General features: G+C 34.4%; 1 protein-coding gene across 1 annotated transcript in view; it reads left to right on the top strand.

Moving 5' to 3' along the window:
• Window positions 1-20,416, top strand: part of TECRL (trans-2,3-enoyl-CoA reductase like) — a 186,888-nt gene that overhangs the window by 148,162 nt on the left and 18,310 nt on the right. The window contains exons 6-8 of the mRNA XM_027836328.1: window positions 2,433-2,538; window positions 6,554-6,626; window positions 9,422-9,465. Of these exons, the coding sequence (XP_027692129.1) occupies window positions 2,433-2,538; window positions 6,554-6,626; window positions 9,422-9,465 (223 nt within the window). The remainder of the gene's footprint in view (window positions 1-2,432; window positions 2,539-6,553; window positions 6,627-9,421; window positions 9,466-20,416) is intronic.

Below are 20,416 nucleotides of genomic sequence, written 5' to 3'. Positions count from 1 at the left end.
GCCAATTAAATAGAAATCCCTCAGCCTGGAATTTAAAGCCCTTCAGTCTGGCTCAATTCTACAATTTCCATCTTCATTTCATATTATTCTCCTTCACAAAGTCTATGTTTAATTAAAATTATCCTGCATCTTGTTCTTCAAACTTAGCATCCCATCTATGGCCTCTGAGCATTTGTATAAGCTTCTTTCATTCCCAAAATGTACTCGCTCCTTGCCTCTGCTTTAAAATTTTTTTAACATCCTTCAAAGCTCTGCTCATGTGCCTTCTACTATGATACTTGTCTGATACCATATAGATGTTAGTATTTTCTTCTTTCTCAAATCATTTTTTATTTACTTCCCTGTGTTCATATCGTATGCTCCCTTCCAAGCAGAATGTAATCTTTAGATCAGTTTTAGTTTAGTTTTTTTTTCTCTTTGAATCTTCAGGGCTTAACAGTGGGCCTTACACAGTAGTTAAGTTTTTACTGAATTGAATGTGATTAATTGTGTAACGTGAACTAATAGGAGCATTTAAAAGTGATTAAGACATGAGATAGTTGTTGAATAAACTGGGCACAGCAATGGCTAATGCAGCAGTCAGACACAAGGCCACTTACAGCTCAATTCTCTGTGATTCTGTAGATATAAGACATTCATTCATCTATGGTAATATTCCAAACTCACAACACTTTCTTTTCACCATACTGACCCTAATTTAGATGTGTCATACATTCACCATTAAGTCTCTCCTTTTTTTTTTTTTGTGAGGCAATTGGGGTTAAATAACTTGCCCAGAGTCACACAGCTAGGGAGTATTATGTGTCTGAAGCCAGATTTGAACTGAGGTCTTCCTGACTTCTGGGCCAGTGCTCTATCCATTGCACCACCTCGCTGCCCCCTAAGTCTCTCCTTGGTTCCCTCAATATTAATGATATTTATTTTTTTGAGCTTGGTCAATATTCTCCAATACATTTCTGAACCATATTTCCCCTCCCTCAGGCTACCATATAATCAGCTAGTCACAATAGCACCAGCACATTTCAAAAATTACTAGAAGGGAAGAGGAAAGTATCCTCTTTCATTCAGGGTTATTATAATTCATGGGATAATAAATAAGATATATGGCTCATAGCTGAAGTTTACATGGTCTGGGCTCTAGTTCTAGTTAGTAGAATCCGGTGAAAGAAAAATACCAAATTTCAATACCAATCAAATGACTAAAACAAATGACTCTTTACAAAAGCAGGAAAGAGCTACAGAACACAGAACTAGTACTTGGAGAGCAATTCTGAGCACCAATGCATTAGAAAGAAACTAGGAAGAAGAGAATAGAAGGTAAATAGGATTGGGAAATGGAAGGGGGCTTCCAGATCCTTTAGCCCAATCATCACATCTTAAAGATGGGGTTGCTTAAAATCAGAGAAGTGTGCAAGGTCACACAAGTAGTAAGAAGTACCTTGGAACCCAATATATCTGAAAATACTTCAGTCCCTTGATGATATTTGCGTAAAGTCAGTGGCAGTATTGCATAGGAAATCAATAACATATTTTAATAAAATAAATTCCCCATGGGAGCCAAAAGCTTCACCTTACTTACAAAAACATTAGTAGGTAATTTCCTCACTGATTTAAGTACTTAACCTTTCACTGTAGAATGTTGACCAAAGTATTAGAAACTTCATACATTAGATACCCTTTCAAGTATATCCCAAAATTTGAATTGCTGTCAGTAAGAAAAACAGTTTTCTGTTCATTCTAAGGCAAATCAAAAGTACTGATTATGGTTTCACAATCCTTAAGAAAATTAATCTAATAAATTCTGAAACTGTCCCTCTAGCCCAGTGTAGCTCAGAACCACTAAAAAACCCAGCTGCTGTCACAATGAATTAATAAGGCAAAGAATACAACAAAGATCATTCTGTCTCTGAAGGAAATGAAAGGCAAACTTCTCCTCCTACTCACATCAATAGCCCTTGCTAAAGGCCGACCAAACCATTTCAGAAGCTATTCTGAATATTATAAAATGTCAAATGCATCCTGAATGTGTTCTCAAGATTTTTTAGACATCTAGGTTGTCTATTCAAAACTTGAGGCATTTTGATATGTGCACATTTACGGTTCTCATACTGATAGCTAGCACTGAGACAGCTGTGTCCTAACTAATTTATGCCTGGGTATATCAACTAGGTTTCAGTGTAACAGATGCAATGGCTGCTATAAAATTTATTGTGTTCTTCTCATTTAGGGAATTTTAGAAAAAATAACTTGTTAAACAGGACTTCCACTATACTCCAAGTTATGGCTCCTGAGACCTGGCTCTTTGTAAATGATAGGAGATTGCAATGGACTGAAATGATGTGTTATGTGCAAAGTAAATCAGAATATAGGAGAGACAGGAAAGTAGGCCCTTCATATGTCTTAAATTTTCTTTTTTTCTAATTTTCTTCCAGCTTGGCCTGTTTCTGCCACTGTTTACATTATGCCCGCTATCTTCTAGAGACATTGTTTGTTCATAAACTTTCTGGAGAGCACACACCTTTGAAAAATTTAATAAAGGTAGGAACAAATAGTCCTTACAGTTTTCTTTTTTGGGTTTATTTTTTGTTAAAGGAAAGAAAACTGTATTTTTGGATAGATGCAAAATTTAGTTGGAAGAAATTGTCATTTTGCTTTAAACTAGATATTCTTTACTGATATATTGGCTGACCTAAAAATTTCGGTTGCTAACACAGTTCTAGCAGTGTAACATATATCTTTAGTTAGATTAGCCATCATTCTAGTTTTGCATTATATGTTTGGACAGTTTTACAATGATCAAAGGCTCTAAGATGGAAATATACTGACAAATCCTGTGTGTAAATAGACAACACAAAAAACCAATCAACCAAACAAACAAACAAACAAAAAGAAGCAATATTTATAAAGCTACATGGGCAGATGGCTGAGAAACAAACAAACAAACTTTTGAAGATTGTAAAGAATGACATTCAAATTCAATGACTTTTATAAATATGATTCAATGAAAAATATCAATAACAATAGATAGTAGATAGGTTTTCCTCTCAGTTAGCAAAATCTTTATGCTAGGTGGCGCTGTGGTATTAGAGGTGTGATCTTATTGGAAGCCTGGGAGCTGAGATCCTGGTCACTAATAGCAGTTAAAAAAATGTAGAGTACTTTTCAAAAGACTGTAGTTGTGACTACATGATGCCCAAATAATCAATAGTGAAGTTGAACATTTATTTAATTTACTTAATACCTACTAGTTGGTTTCACTTGTTTTATTTTTATGTATTTAACTGAATTACCCACAGTCTTTTACAGATTAACATCTTTGGGCCCCTAACTAAAATTTATAACAACAAAAACAACTGATTTCAGATGTTTTCACAAAAAGTAATTTCTTGTTATCATCATCATCAATTTATATTTTGCCTTGATCTTCTCAACATTTTACATCCAGAATATAGTAAAATGAGGCTTGTATTTAGAATATTTCCTTTTGAGGCATTGCTAAATTGTGAATTACCAAAGTCAGACTCAAATATATTCACCATTCCATTTTATTTACAGATCACGTTCTAAAGGATTTAGGGGATTTAGTTAGGATCTGGTTAAGATATATACTATGATAATGGGCAATTCTCAGAGACTCTAAGCTACAAAGGAAGCACTGACCTGCATTGAGAAATTGAGGTTCCTCATCTTGGAGTTTCCTATAAAAATAAATAAATATATGTGTATATATGTGTGTGTGTGTGTGTGTGTGTGTGTGTGTGTGTGCGTGCGTGTGTGTGTGTGTTTGTGTGTATAATATATATATATATAAAGTATGTGTGTGTATGTAAAATATTTCATCTAACCACATTGATTTGAGTATAACACTTTGTTACGGTTTCAGTGAACATTCATTGGTGAAATTTATTCAAAATATTCCACATTGGATTAAAGGAATTAGTGTGGCAGCCCAAAATAATCTGTGAATTTCATCTAATTCATAGTACAAGCATAGTGTCATTTTTTTTTCACTGAATAATTTCTCCCAATACTTATAGGACTAAAATTCCCTCAATTGTTCAAGGAGTTAAAACACAGTTTTGAATGGACTCCTTATTAAATTAGGAAGATATCATTTATTACTGAATGCATACAATTCCTTAAATTCACATTCTATAGTATATATTTTGCTGTTTCCTTTAATTAATTAACTATGTTAACATGACCTATTGCCATTATTCCTTGACCTTAATTCTCCCTTTAAGAACTATGTTAGTAGTAATAATATTTTTTGAAAGTCTAGCATTTATACAGTGCTTACTATATACCAGAGACTGTGCTAAGTGCTTTACAAATATTATCTCCTTTGAGCCTCACAACAACACTGAGAAGTAGTTGCTATTATTTTCCCCAATTTGCACGTGAAGAAACTAAGGTAGACAGTAGAAAAAGACTTCTTTATTCCTTTTCTAAATTGTTGGCTGGAATAATCATATCCCACTTACCTGGAGATACCATAGTTGTCAGCCTCAAGTATCTGGAACATAATTAAAAACCCCAAAGAAAGTTTAAAACTTTTAATATCAAAACAAAAGGCCTTTGAGCAGCCAAAAGATATGCCACAAAAAGATGCCACAACTATCATGTAAGAGGCTCTTTATTCTTATTTTAGATATCACTTGAACCAGCTTTCCTGTATGGCTTTAGAGCTCAAAGAAGACTAGAAAAATGAAATTAGTAATAGAGGGGAATTGTGCTAGACCAACAGAGGCAAGAAATGATCATAGATTTGCATGTGGAAGAGACATGAGAAGTCACCTTGTCCAACCCTGTCATTCCAGGGTTCTACTGAAGTCAAGTGACTTGCCCAAAATCATATAGCTAGTAAATGACAGCTGGGAATCAAACATAGGTCCTCAGACTCCAAAGCCAACTTTCTTTCCACAAAGTGGTATGTGTGTGTGTGTGTGTGTGTGTGTGTGTGTGCGTGCACGCATGTGTCTGCGTGCATATGCGTATGTGTGTTTCTTAAATAAATATTCCCCCCACCCCTTATCCACCAGTAACTAAACATTGACAGCAAGAGAAGAGAATGAAAAACAAGCACAAAAACTAGAAGGCATATAAGCCTTGGATCATTTAAGAGCAATCTCACACATTTTCAAAGTCATCATTAACACTGTGGCTGGCAGGTAGTAGGTACTTAATAAATGCTTGTTGACCAACTAGTTTTATGTGTGGGCATTCATTTCACTGATGCAGATTGAAACATCAGGTCTTATTAGATCATAAGGTCATAGCTTTAGAACTGTAAGGGATCTTAGAAGTCATCTAGCTCAAAACCATATTTTAGAGATTAGCCGGAGGAGGAAAACAACTTCCCCAAGGTCGCATACGTTAGTAAATGTCAAAGCTGAGATTTGAATCCAGGTTTTCTGATTCTAAGTTCACTATTCTTTTTACTACACCAAGATGTCCCCATATAAGCCCATGAGTTGATGACACTCCCCCCGCCAAAAAGAAGGAATTGTTTGACAAACTTTCATTGCTGAGCATCTCTAAGGGTGATTCTTTTACAACACTCCATATTCAAAGCTGTTCCATCTAGGTAGGACCTTCCAGAGATAGTAGTCCATAAGCATGGATGTTAATAGTTCAGACTTCCACTTAGTCACAATAAGAAATGAGTAGGATTTCAGTGGAAATAGAGAATTTTTAGATACACATTATATATATATATATACACATATACATATATATGCACACATGCATATACATATATACACATATATCCTGAAACATGTATACATATATATGTATGTGCATATGCATGTGTATATGTATTATGTGTATATATATATATGTAATGTGTGTGTACAGTGCTATTTATATATACCATTTAAAATGGCAAAGAAGTGTGAGGTGTATTTGAGAGAGATTAATATTGAAAATCTAAAGATCTTACTGAAAATAAAATTTTCTAATTTAAATTAGTATCAGTTATTGAGGAAATTAACTCATTTGTCTCCAAATGCCAAGCAATTTAAATATTAGATTTTTGCCTTTCTTGAGGGAAATTGTCTCTATATAAACTCATTCAGTTTAGGTTTAAGCTTTTGTATAGATTTGAGTACATCAAAATATCAATACTGAGGGGAGAGATTGAAGCGTTTTCAGAAGTCACTAGCCAAGAACAGTGATATTTTCCTATTGGTAACTTTTTCTTTTAATGAGTTTAATGAGTTTAAACATTAATTTGCTATTAGGAGTTTTCTGATTCTAGTCTAAAAATTATTGTTGATTTACCATGTAATTGATTATCTGCTAAGATGTAGGTTTTCTTAATTACTAAGAATGTTACAACTCACTTCTAAATTTGAAATATTTTAATTTTTAAAATCATTCAAGGACTAAAAACAAATTCACTAATTACAAAAGTCCTCAGAAGGTTACTATAAAATGCATGAAGCTAAGGATTGTCAGAGATTAATAATATGATAGTATAGTTTCAAATGATGTGTCATTTCACGTTTAATTTAATTATATTTCACATATATTTGTGTTTTCATTATAGGGATGTGCCTTTTACTGGGGATTCACTTCTTGGATTGCATACTACATTAATCACCCTCAGTACACACCACCATGTATGTAGTATTGAATTGAGTATGTATGTAGTATTGAATAAAAATCTGCAATTTCTTTTCCAGTTAATTTGCAGTTATGCTTACTAATGGTGAATAAAATTCACAGATAATCCAAAGCATCATTTCAGTCAATTAATCTCACATGGTTCACCAATGAAAGTTTTACCAGAGTTACTAATAATCAGGGCATTAAATAATAATGAAAAGGGAAATTTCTATTCTTTTGTCCTTCTTTTCCTCTTCTTCTTCTTCATATGACTACTAGAAAGGAGACAGAATGTGATAAAATATCCCAGGGTACGAAAAGAAAAGATCCTGAATACCACAATGTCTTCTCTCCACCAATGGCACATCACATTAATTACCTTTGCTACACACCACCATCTACAACCCTCCCATGCTATTGATAGGTATGGATATAGATAGATTATAGATATAGATTTGCTGACACAATGATATATGTGTATATATGATATATCTAAATCTACACATATATGTATATACACACATGTAAATGTATATAACTACATATACAAATACATTAATTTGTAAAAGAGTTTAGAATTAATCAACACAACAACTCCTGATATGGGAATTCTTTTCACTAAGGCTGATTATAGCCTGTTTATAACTGATACCTTAGAGAGTTGTCCAAAATCTAGTATCATTGCTTTGGTCTTTCTGATTCCAATTCTAGTATTCTCTCAGCTATGAAGTACTACTTCTTCCTTCTCTCTTTTTTCTTTCACTAAGTGTGTCTGTGCCTGTGTGCCTGTGTGTGTGTGTATGTGTATATATGTATAGAGTGTCAGCCTTGGAGACAGGAAGACCTGGTTTCAAGACTACTCTCTTATGCATGGCTACGTAAGCATGGAGCAAGTTGTGCCTGAGTGAAGTCTCTAGACCTGTACCTTGAAAGTTATAGGTGAGTTACCAATCTGTATCAATGAAGGGAATATTCACAATGACAATAGTTCCCCATAATAATGACTGTAAGTATCATATAAGCATACCCTGAGCCAAATATTCAATATTTCAAATGACATTTTTCACTATTTAAATAAGTACCAGGTACATAAAATAATTTAGGAAAGGCGAATTTATTAATACATTACTATAAATTGTACAGTGTTTTATGTAACCATGTGGGTTTAAAGTGAGACCTCTAAAAAAAGCTTGTTTTGCTGTTGCTGCTGCTACTGTTGCTGCTGTGGCTGAGGCTACTGCTATTGCAGATTTGAACTTTATAACCAAGGTGTTGGGATTTAGCTAAAAGGGAAATCTTCAAATTCTCGTTCCTTATGACAGTGCCTGTGTGAATCATGTAGTGCATTAAGTCATCTTTATCTAAAGCAATAATAATATATTTTTTCCTGTACATTGAAAAACTTGGCACTTATTTTAAAACTTTTGTTTTAAAATAAATTAAAAACAGGAAAAAAAAATCTGCCTTTCTAATTTGGGCACTATCTACAGAGGTATTATGATATTGGAGGTAAATGGAATACATTTAATTGGAACTTTCACTTTACCTAAGTTTGGAACTTTCTCTTTGGAATGTCAGCTGCCCTTGACTTTCTAGGTCTTCCAAGATACCTAATGCAAAGTTTATCAGGTTGCCCAGGTTATTTGCTATTGTTACCACAGTCTCATATTCTTGGAGAAAGGAATATGGCATAGGGTTTTTGAGGCTTTTTCATTTTCTTCTTTCTGCCATTTCCTCCAATATTGATACAAATATTTTGTCTTGGTGGTGAGGGATGGGATAGGATAGTGAGGGGGAAGATGCTGAGGAAAGTCAGAGATTTACTTCTTTTTTTCCTTTCTCAATATTATTTGAAATGGAAGAAAAGTAATAACTTTTATGTTCGGCCAACTCAAAAATAAAATAGAAACTTTCAAACTCCAAAGGGTCAGTTCACATGCTGGGGAAGGAAAATTGTATCCCAAGTACCTACTATATATGGTCAATTTCAAGGCAAATAAATTTAAGAAAATGATAGATATTGATTGATATTGATAGAAAAACTCTTGCATACAGCAAAGTCTGTTGTAAAACAGATAGATGTTCAGAGGCAATTACATCCGAGCGGATAAAATAGACTTCTTTGGTCTTTAACATAATATTATTCAAAATTAGACTTTAGGAAGTAGAAATGAAAAAAAAAGCCTCATCTTGAACAACAAAGACACTGATGCTACAATGCTGTCCTTTGAGTCAGGAAGACATAGGTTCATGCCTCATTTCTGAAACATACTAACTTTTTGACCTTGAGCAGTTAACCTTTCTGAGTGCCAGGCAAACCTGCAAATCTGTAAGTACAGACAAGTTGCCGTGAGGAGAAGCTTCCGTACTGGAAGATCCCTGCAATGATGAAATCACAGGGTCCTCTTATTGGTCATAATGATCATACAGCTAAATACATTGTGCATTTTTGAATATCTGCACTCTGCATGTAATGGAGTTTCTAACTACTGCTGATTCCCTTTTTACGGTGATGATGATGAAGAGGTGGCAATTCTGAATCTATGGTTTCATTGCTATCAAGAAATATTGGTGGTGAAATTCCTCCAATTAAAAAAGAACAATAATTGATCTGCAATTTATAGTCTTAGAAAGGGACACTGAGGGGTTAAGGAACTTGTCCAAGGTCACATAGCCAGTACATATCAGAGATGAAATCTGAACTCAATTCTTCCTGACTCTAAGGTTGATTCTCTATCCACTGTGCCCTGCTGCCTCTCTGACTAATGTTCACGTTAATATGCAAATTCCTATTTTTCCTATTTTCTAGCATTTGGAAACAGGCAAGTCACAATTTCTGTCCTCAATTTTCTGGTATGTATCAAAATGTCTTTTGAATATTACTTGTTTAAGCTTTGAATAATTTATTTTATTTGAAGAATATTAGACCACATTGCATCTGAATAATTAACAGGTACTTGCTATAATCCAATTTATGGGAATGAAAAATAGTATAAAGTCATAGTTCCCAAATTGCCTTCTAACCAATACTGTTTTCTTTCTAATCATACATTGGAAAACTACAATACCTGTATGAAAACAATTTGTGGTATTCTAAAATAGGCTAAATTACATTCAATTTCACAAGCATTTACTAAGTGTCCACTGTGTACAGAGTACTCAACCTGGTAATGAGGAGAAGGCTCCTGATTCAGATAACTTATGTTATAGTAGGGGGCATGACACCCAAATGGCTATATTCAAAAGAAATACATGATCATTGCTTGAGAAATAAAATGATAGTTGTTTGATATAAAGGTGTTCATTCTTTTCAACACCAGTACTAACCAGTGACTATCTTTTTGCCAGTTTACAAACCATAATATTTTTAAAGGGTCTATCAATATAGGCGGGAATAATTGTAAATCACTTAAAAACTCTCTTAATTCAAGAGGACTTCCTGATTCATTTTGTCTGAAGTAGAATTTGCCTCTCCCCTGAATTCACAATGCACTTATAATCAAAGTATATTCTGTTACCTCACAGGTATAAGTTGTTGCTTGTTCTCTCTTTAGGTCATTGATTATACTATTATATATATTTTCCCCGACTATAGGCATTTGCCCCAAGGCCAAGGAAATCTATTTTTTATTAGATTTGAGCTTGTGTCTCTTTATTTCTTTTCCCAACAGTGCCCAGGTTAGTTTACAAGAATACACTTTAGCCTCTCTAGAAAACTTGTAGAACTCTTGGATGAATCAACAGTTAGAAAAGTGTAGAGCTGTGTTTTGTTATATGGTATATATTTCCCTTGGCCAAATGTATTAGATATTTTAAAATGTATCAAATGTATTTGTATAAACCATTCATCTTTAATCATTAAGTCATTTAAGTGGAAAAATTTAATTTAAGGATCTAATATTTAACCTAAAAAATGAACCATAAGGACAGGGGTCTGTTTCTACCTTTTTTGTTTTTCTAGGACTTAGCAAAACATTGGGCACAAAAGAACCACTTATTAACTAGTGTTGACTTGTTGATCAAATTATATTGTCTGTCACTACATGCTAGAAGGGAGAAGTAGTTTTTTTTTCCTTCTTTTTACATGCCAATGGTGGAATGTCTATGATAAGATGTAGTCATCACAAGGATTGTCGTTCAGACATCACTAGTCTTAACTAATGCTGAAGACATGGCCTCACCTCTAACTTTCAATCAATGATCAGTCTACCTAGTCTACATTGCAATAGTCCAGATCCATTTAATAGAGAAACAATAGCAGCTAATAGTCTCTAAAAACTAATTGAAAATGCATAACTATTTTACATATTCTTTTCCTTTTTTATTCACTCTATGTTCTCCATAAATGTTGCCAACTTTTTAAATATTGCCATTGTTTTCATTAAAGAAAGATACCCTTTCTCAAGTATGATGACTTCTTCCATTTTTTCCAGTGCTTTCACTGAACATGTGTGCTTCTAGTTGGAGGAGATGTATTTCAATAAAAATTTACCCCATTTAAAATCTGAAAATAAAAAAAATATTATACTATAACTTATAAAATGTAGCTAAATTATTATAAAACTAAAATTTTAAAGTCTATCTATATGGATATAATGTGATGGAAATTTATATGTATATGTGTATGTATGTATGCATGTTTCTTTGTAATTTAGCATAACTAGAATAGTCACAAAAGTATATTTTAGAAAACATATGTAATATTTCCCAAATCAGATGTTTTAAACATACTTAATATGACAATTAAAGGAACAAATGGGGCCTATTTTTCATATAATAGGAATGAGGAAAATATATAATAATTAGTTTCAATTTATTAAAGCTTAACATAAAAAAAAACCTCCTGCTATAATCTTAAGTGTTGATCACTGATATTGTATGTTTGGTAGCAAAAGAGTGTTATTAGTCATTATTTTGGCATAAAAGGCAGCAAAGATTTTTTTTTTAACTTAAGGTTGGCTTGCATTAGATTAAAAGCACCAAAAAAAATTTTCTCTGGGGAGTCTTTTTTTTTTTTACTAGATGAGATCTGCTTCCATCAGAGTATAGTCAACTCTTGATTACCTAAACTGAACATGTTTCAAAACAAGTGAGCCCCAAGACCTCAGAAAACAATTCCTTGCCAGATGTTTCAAGCTCTGCTCCAACTCAGCCCTAATCTTCCCTTGTCTCCTTTTGTTTATCTGTCTTGATTACAGATTTAAAGATTTTGGATTGACTACCAACAACTTCCTTGTTTAGATCCACTGGCTGTTGAGTTAAGCCTCCAGATTACTCCTATGTGATCTCTGTGCCACTCAAACACTCAGGCACTCTGCATGGTTTTATTCAGTTTTTCCTTACTACTAGGTGTGTGTGTGTGTATGTATGTATGCATGCATGTATGTATGGTTATGGACATGTATGGACTATATGCATAGTCAAAAAATTTTCCAGTTATATTTTGTTTAGTCTGAATTGATTAATATCCCATTTACACACACACACACACACACACAAACACAAACATCCTGAAACCAAGTAGTGTAACAAGTCAATAATTTGGATTATCCCCAGTATTGATTTATTTATCTTGCTTTCCTCCTCTTTTACTATGAATACTTGCATCTATCTTCTCCAGTTTCCTATAGGAAATAGCTGCAATAAGCATACACCTATCTGCAATGTCTTCAACCTGTTCTTGCCCATTAAATACTTCCTCTTCTGCCAGTAATTATATTCAGGTCTTGTTTAGCCTAAAGAAACCTCACAGCTTTCCTACCCCCTTGATTTATTATTTTCTCTTTTTCCTTCATTTTATCAAAGAGTCTTTTAGACTTGTGACTTCTATTTCCTTAGAAATCATTCGCTCCTTAACCCATTATGATCTGGCTTCTGCTAGCACCATTAAACTGAACATACATTCTCGATTTTAAACACCAAATATCTCTGCATGGTGAATCACTGTTTACCACTCCTCTCCTTAAAACACTACCTTCCTTTCTTGTCACTGACTCTTCTGGTTCTAATCCTTGCTCACTAACCTATCCTTCTCTTCCTCTTTTTCTACCTCCTCTGCATACTCTTACTTCGTGTATTTATTCACTCCCTAATATTGGAGTCAACATTCCTCTGTCTTTCTCTATCTCTATCTCTCTCTGTCTCCCTCTCCCTCTCCCTCCCTCCCTCTCTCTCTCTCTCTCTCTCTCTCTCCTAACTTCATTATCTCTTATAGTTTGTTGCTGCTGACAACTCCAAAATTTATATTTCCAGTCCTTATTTCTCTTTCAAGTTTTAGTCCCATAATTCCAAAGGCTAATATACATCTTTAGCTAGATATCTTTGCAAAATTTTAGCTTAATATCACTACCCTAAATGGAACTTATAATCTCCCCTCCAAAAAAATTAAAAACCAGTTCCTCCTATTGATTTCAGTATTATTGCCAAAGACCGTCAAACATCCAAGTGCAAAACTTTAAAATTATTTTTATATAAAAGAATATTTAACATTTATGCACACTTGCAGTGTTACAAAATTATTTACATATATTATTTCAGATCTTTACAACAACTTTGGAGGTTTGATGCTATTATTATGCCCATTTCACAGAGAAGTTGAGTGATTTGCCAAAGATCACACAGTCACTAATTATCTGAGGTCATATTTGAACTCGAGTATTTCTCATTCCAGGTCCATTGCTTTTTCACTGGTCTGCCTGGCTGCCTCTAATGCCAGTGCCAGTACATGCCAATGAACAGAAAAGAATGCATTCTCTAACCCTTCTGCCTCCATACAGTCACTCAGACCTGACATTTCTCTTCTCACATGCTATCTTGAATCTATCTCTTTCTAACTGTTGCCATAGTCACTTCCCTAGTTCAGGACCTTAGGACCTCTTAACTGACCTAAAAATACTCATCTAACTGGCAAACTTCCTCCTCCGTATACTCTTACCAGATTAGCATTGTGCTACTCTAATCATGTCACTTTCCATGTTACAAAAGCAACAATAACTTAGCTTTGCCTTTTGAATAAAATCCAAGCCCTTTGCCTGACATTTAAGGCTCTCCAAAGTCTGGTTCAATCTGTTGTTTCCAATTTCATTTCCTACTACTTCCTCACAGATACCATTTGCTCCTCACAAATCAGATTACTGTTCTCACTATTCTACAAATATGTCTTCTTTACCATCATAAATATTTGCTCGTGCTATTCCCTCCTCCTCTCATCTTGTCAAAATTCTAAATCACCTCCACCATGTAACATTAGATGTTTGTAATACACACATATAGCATAAAAATGTAGGTTATTCTCTTGCAGTAAAACTTGTATGTGCTGTCAGAGTGTTAAAAATCTAGTCAAGATCTTTGAATTGACTCTGAGTACAATATATGAATTACCAGGCGGTGTTCTGAACTCAATCTACTGTACCAAGTTTCTTTTAGTCCTTTGTTACATGTGCACAGGCAGATAATTGTCTAGATTCTTGTCCATGAATCAAGGAACAAACATAATCTTCCAGATAATGGCATAGCTTTGATATTCAACTCAAACATTATTTTGCCCTTGTTTTTCTGACTCCCAACATACAGAATAAAATATGAAATATTCTACTGGCCTTCTCCCCTTTGTGGGAAATTTAGATGTGTAGTTGTAATCAGACACTTATTAGCTGTGTGACCCTGGACAAGTCACTTAGCCTCAGTTTGCTTCAGTTTCCTCAACTATAAAATAGGGATCATAACAATGCCTATCTCCAGGGTTGTTTAGAGGATCAAGTGAAATAATTTTCATAAAGCACTCAGAATAGTGCCTACACCTAGGAGGTGCTATGTAAATGTTTATTCCCTTCCTTCTCTCTCTTAATCAGTGCAGTTTTTTTATGTACATAAAAGTTAATGAAAAGGAACACTATTAACTTTCCCATGCAGAGATAATCATCATTATATTCTCCTACATGCCCATTTTCTCCTTCTCAGATTTTCTGTGCAAGGATGGAAATCTGCCTTCACCTTCCATTTCAGGAGGTAAAGGAAAGGAATTCTGGTACATGAGGCTTCCTCCTGGCTCACCAATATGGTGATAAATAGGAGTTAGAGAAGATGGTGTACTTCCAAAAATCTGGAATTTCAAAAGATTGTCTCTTTTTCCTCAAAATTTGCTATGTTTTAACTATGCACAATGGTTCAGGAATCTTTGTCTTTTGGATCTTAAGAAGTCAGAATGGGAAAAAGAGATAATTAAAACAAATAGGGTTCCTACTGTCCTGTTACACTGAGCACAAGTTTGGCTCTGCTTCTATTCTTTGCAGCAAAGAGATCAACATGACTCCCAAAGGAATGGGAGCAATAGCATTCTTCTTAATAGAATCTAATCATTTGCTTTGCCTAGAATCCTTTGTTAATCACCCTAGCCCCATGGGCAATTTATAGAGGAAACCAAACAAACTGGATCTCCCCAGGCTGCAATAACAAAATCAGAATGCTAGCTACTCCAAAAGCGTTCTTTTCTCAATTTAAATTCCCTCAGTATAGATGTTGATTTAAAGATATGAAAATCTGTTGAGCATATAGTGATTTTTTTTCCCCTCCACAAATCTCCCATTTTTTTTGGTAACTCTTTTATGGCACTAATCACTGACCTAGATTGATGAGATTAGGCCCCTTTTTACATCAAGAATAAATAAGATCACAATTAGTTAATGAAAGTCTACCTTGGGAAGAACAAACATCATAAGTAATTGCTTTAGCAGCAGAATATAATAAGACAAGGAATCAAATGACAGTCATGGATGTCTAAGTCACAGATATGCCTAAGCAAGGAACATGGGAACATATGTCATTAACAAAATTAACAACAGTTATAATAATGCGAATGTCATCATACTCTTTTGTTGTTTCCCTTCCTTCATTTCAGTCTATAAACATGGACGCTCCCCCAAAAAATTGTCATCCCTGAGCTGTCATGGGAATGCAAAGGAAACATGAAACATTCCTTGCTCTTAAGAAACCTACATTTTCTTGGAGGAAATAACATGTATGTATTCAATATATTAGATATGCATAAATATACTACATTCAAAATATATAATTTCAGGGTGTAGGCATTAGCACCTGGGGACATCTGGAGGGAACTTTTATAGAAACTGAGGTTTAACTGAGATTTGGAGGAAATTAAGCATTCTAAGATGCAGAAGTGAGGAAGGAATACCTTCCCAAACAGTGAAGAGACATTAAGAGTTGAAAGATGCAATATATTATATGAGGAATAGCAAGTAGGTCAGTATGATTGCATTTTTAGAATATATAGAATGTGTAGTAGAATGAAAGAATATTGGAAAGATAGAAAGAGGCCAAATTGTGAAGAACTTTAAATGCCTAAGAATTTTATGTTTGATCTTAAAGGTAAGCAGATATAGAACAAGGCAGCTTCTTCTCTTAGGGATTAGGAATCTGGGGTCATATGGAAGTCACCCCCTCATTCTTCCTTGGGAAAACTAAACTGCTTTTACCCAGAAAATTTCTCTGTGTCCATAAAGATAACACACCTGAAATGTCTCAGGGAACCCTGTAACACATAGGGAATCCAATTGGAGGTCCTGACAATACATCTCTAGGCATCCCATCACACATGGGACAGAACAAAACCCTGTGGGTCCCTGAAACAACAAAAGTTATGTATAGTTTTTTTTCCTGGGATCCACACAATACTTTTGGAATTCCAATAAGAGGTCCAAGTTTATCCCTCATTAGAAAAAACAGGCTCAGTTCAAATAGAAAGAAAATGGATAGGTAAATGTCTACATATGTATGGGGCTTCTGAAAGGGATTAGGCACTCAGGATTAATTACTCAGTGTCTCTAAACCAATAGGCAAACTATTATGTGGACCTTCATTGTATAATGATCTCACAATAACGTAAATTATTTAGATCTGCTTGAAAGCAAAATGAATAAAAAAATTGAAAATCTATGAGCTATTATAGTGTGTTTTAGTCAAACTAAGGCAGTACTTTAGGAGTTCAAAATTATGCTTCTAAAATCAGCCACAGTGTTCTCACAGGGTATAGCAATTCAATAGCTAAAAGTGCACAAGGATTCAAACAAGCAAAAATTATCTCAGAAACATATGATTTGATATTTAAAGGAAACACACTGGAAAATAGAAAGTCCAGTTATAGTCTGCAACAAAAGAGATTCCCCCTCCCCCTATCCCTTCCAAGTAGATCCCTTTAAAACTAGGGTATCCAAGAATTAGAATTTTGGATAGGGAATATAATTAATGTGATCTTGACAAGGTAAAATATCCCTGAATTTCCCTGAACTAAGCCCTATAAGTGTTCATATGCTAAAATATGGCTGATCAGACCAATAGACTTTAACACTTCAATAGATGCATGATATTGATGTGGGCAATCCTTCTGCTAGCAGTGATCACAAGCCTTCCTTGTCTTCTACTCTTGTCTGATCCTTCTTCTTGTCCTGCCATAAATATTTGATAGATGATTTATACAATGCTCTGGAGGATTTCGCCAAGGTCTTTTCAATATTTTATGAGTAGCTGTGTGACACTCAGGCCATTAATTTGTTATTCTTTTATCTTACAACATGACTGATTCACCTCCTTTTGTGATCTTACATATCCTGGATGATGGCTTTTATGCCAGTTTTCCCATGGAAATCACTCCTGACAACATGTTACAGCCTACTGACAGCTACCATAAGTTTTCCTATACAGCACTGGATCATCTGCAATTTTGATTCTTTTGAGATCATTGAGTGCCATGAGAACAGTCAGGTGACAACACCAAGAAAATATTGTTCCCCATCAGCTAGCATTTATATAGTGGTTTTAGATCTGAAATCCATGTTAGCTCAGTGAATCCTCACAATCTTTCAAATTAAGTGCTATTATTATCCCCATTTTTTCAGATGAGGACAGTGTTGAAGTGTCACACAGCTAGTCACTGTCTAAGGTGGGATTTGAACCTGTCTTGCTAATGCAAAGATCTATGCTTTTTCTGCAAACTTTCGTGTCACAGAGATGCCTTAGATCATTGAAAGTGCAGGATAATTTATCAAATGCAATCTAATCCAGACACTTCTAATTCATTTATGAGTATATCTCATGTTCATATGCTATACTCTTTGAATAAATTGAAAGATATAGATATAAACACACACACTTATAGTGTATGTATACATATAGATATATTAATGTGTATACATGTATGTGTATGCTTATATATGTAAACAGGCATGTATATATTAGTGTATAGTCTATATAGTATGCATATATACATATGTATATTGCACCATACTTGTGTATGCATATACATGTACATATGCATATATGCATATTATATATAAGCTATATACACGTGTGTGTAAATATTTACAAAGAGAGACAAAGAAAGAGAAAGGCTCTGGTAAGAAGGAATTCTGTTCAGTTAACACAGTGCTAGAATGTAGTAAGCACTTAATAAATGCCTGTTGATTAATTAACCTATGTATACCTGTATCTATGTCTAAATATTTATCCATATTGAGGGAACTATATTGATGTATTCATCTAAGTGTGTATATACCACCTCTCATAGGTGGTATACCTATACCACCTATACATATACCACACTCATAGACTAAGTTTATGGTTTATATATTTAATTGTATATTATAACCTGGGCGCCTTGAATCATTCATATGTTCAACCTTTCTTACTCAGACTTCTATGCTAAACTTTTTCTTAGTATAAATTGACCTAGTAGATAGAAACTAGAGCTTAGAGTCAAAAAGATCTGAGTTCAAATCCAGCTGCAGATACTTAGTATCTATCTGTGTGACCTTGAGCAAATCATTTAACCTCTATTTTCCTCAGTATCCTCATCTATAATATGGGAATAATAATAGTATCTACTTCCAAGTGTTATTATGAGGATCAAATGAAGTAATACTCGTAAAGCACTTGGCATTGTGATTGGCACATAATAGAAGCTACATAAATACTAGCTATTATATATTACTGACAAAAATTGTGTTGTTCTGGAACTTTATATAGACAGCAAAATGCCATTCAGAGAACTTTCACTATGTACAAGATCATCTCAACAGATGCTCTAATCTAAAGCCTCATCATGCTACAGAGGTGGCCCTGCATTTTAGCGGCTAGAATAGCAAAACAGAAGCTCTCCCACTGAGCACCAAGGCCTCAGGCCCCTTCCAGGGACCTATTTGTAACTGCTATCTGAGGACATGCTAGTAAACTACAAAGAGACTCAATAGCATCAGGGGGGCAATTAAATGATTAATTATTTGGTGCATAGGTAGAAAAGAGGGTAGAGCATACAAAGATAGTTTTTCAGCGATCTTTAAGCACTAATTTAAACATCTATACGCCAAATCTAAATATGTGGCATATGACAAGTGAGCAATGAATTAATACACTTCTAGAAGGCCTAAATTACATTAGTATTGACATTGTCACTAAATATAAAAACCATAAAACATAAAAAAAAACTAAAAGGAAATAAAGTACAAAAATTCTCCTAGAAGAGGTCAATTTAGGGATTGATTTCATCATGTGCCCAAAGGTAATAAGCAAATTAAATCCATGGGATACTTGGTTATCCTACTTGGGAGTGTTCATTATGAGTATAGGCAAAAATATTCCCTGAAGATAATTTTGTTTTATGTGTTAACATCTGTTACAAAGACTGAAACAAGAGAAGGTATTCTATGAAAAATTTAACATCTCTAAACCAAGCCAACATGTACTAAATTACTTCAGTTTCCAAAATAGGCATATGGAAGCTGTATATTCACTTAAGAAACAAATGAGTCCCACTACTCTATATATTCACATTTCCCATTCTTATTTTTTTTTCTTTTTTTCTTTTTTTTTGTTAGTAGGTAGGTTATTGCCCTTTATTCTTTTTTTTTTAAAGGGGGGAAAATCAGTTTTTTGTTTCTTTTTTGGTTTTCAACATTTACTTCCACAAGATTTTGAGTTCCAAATTTTCACCCCATCTCACCCCTACCCATGCATTCTTAATACCCCTTCCCCTAGCCTTCCCTTCTATCTCTCCCCCCTTCTCTTATCCCCCTCCCCTTCTATTTTCCTGTAGGGCAGGATAGATTTCTGTCCCCCATTTCCTGTATTTCTTATTTCACAGTTGCATGTGAAAACATTTTTTTTAAATATGTGTTTTTAAATCTTTGGGTTCCAAATTTTCTCCCCTCACCACCCACCCTCATTGAAAAGGCAAGCAACTCAATATAGGTTATACATGTGTAGTTATGCAAAATACTTCCATAGTAGACATGCTGTGAAAAACTAACTCTATTTCCCTTAATCCTATCCCACTCCCCCCATTTATTCTATTCTTTCTTTTAACCCTGTCCCTCCTCAGAAGTATTTGCTTCTGATTACCCCTTTTCTCAATCTGCCTTCCTCACTATCATCTCCCTACTCTCTTGTCCCCTTCTCTCCCTATTTTCCTGAAGGGTAAGACAGATTTCCATACCTAATTGAGTGTGTATGTTATTCCCTCCTTAAGTCAAAACCTATGAGAATAAGATTCACTCATTCCCTCTCACCTTCCTCTGTTTCCCCTCCACTGTAAAAGCTTTTTCTTTTCTGTTTTTTTTGTGAGATAATTTACCCCCTTCTACCTCTCCCATTCTCCTTCTCCTAGTATAATCCTCTCTCACCCCTTAATTTTATTCTCCAGATATCACCCCTTCCTCTTCAACTCACCCTGTTCCATCCATCTATCTATCTATCTATCTATCTATCTATCTATCTATCTATCTATCTATCTATCTAT

Source organism: Vombatus ursinus, unplaced genomic scaffold (genome assembly GCF_900497805.2).
Source record: "Vombatus ursinus unplaced genomic scaffold, bare-nosed wombat genome assembly UNPS02014818.1, whole genome shotgun sequence".
NCBI lineage: Eukaryota > Metazoa > Chordata > Mammalia > Diprotodontia > Vombatidae > Vombatus > Vombatus ursinus.
Note: the sequence above shows the minus strand (reverse complement) of the source record. Positions and strands in the feature narration are given on the sequence as shown.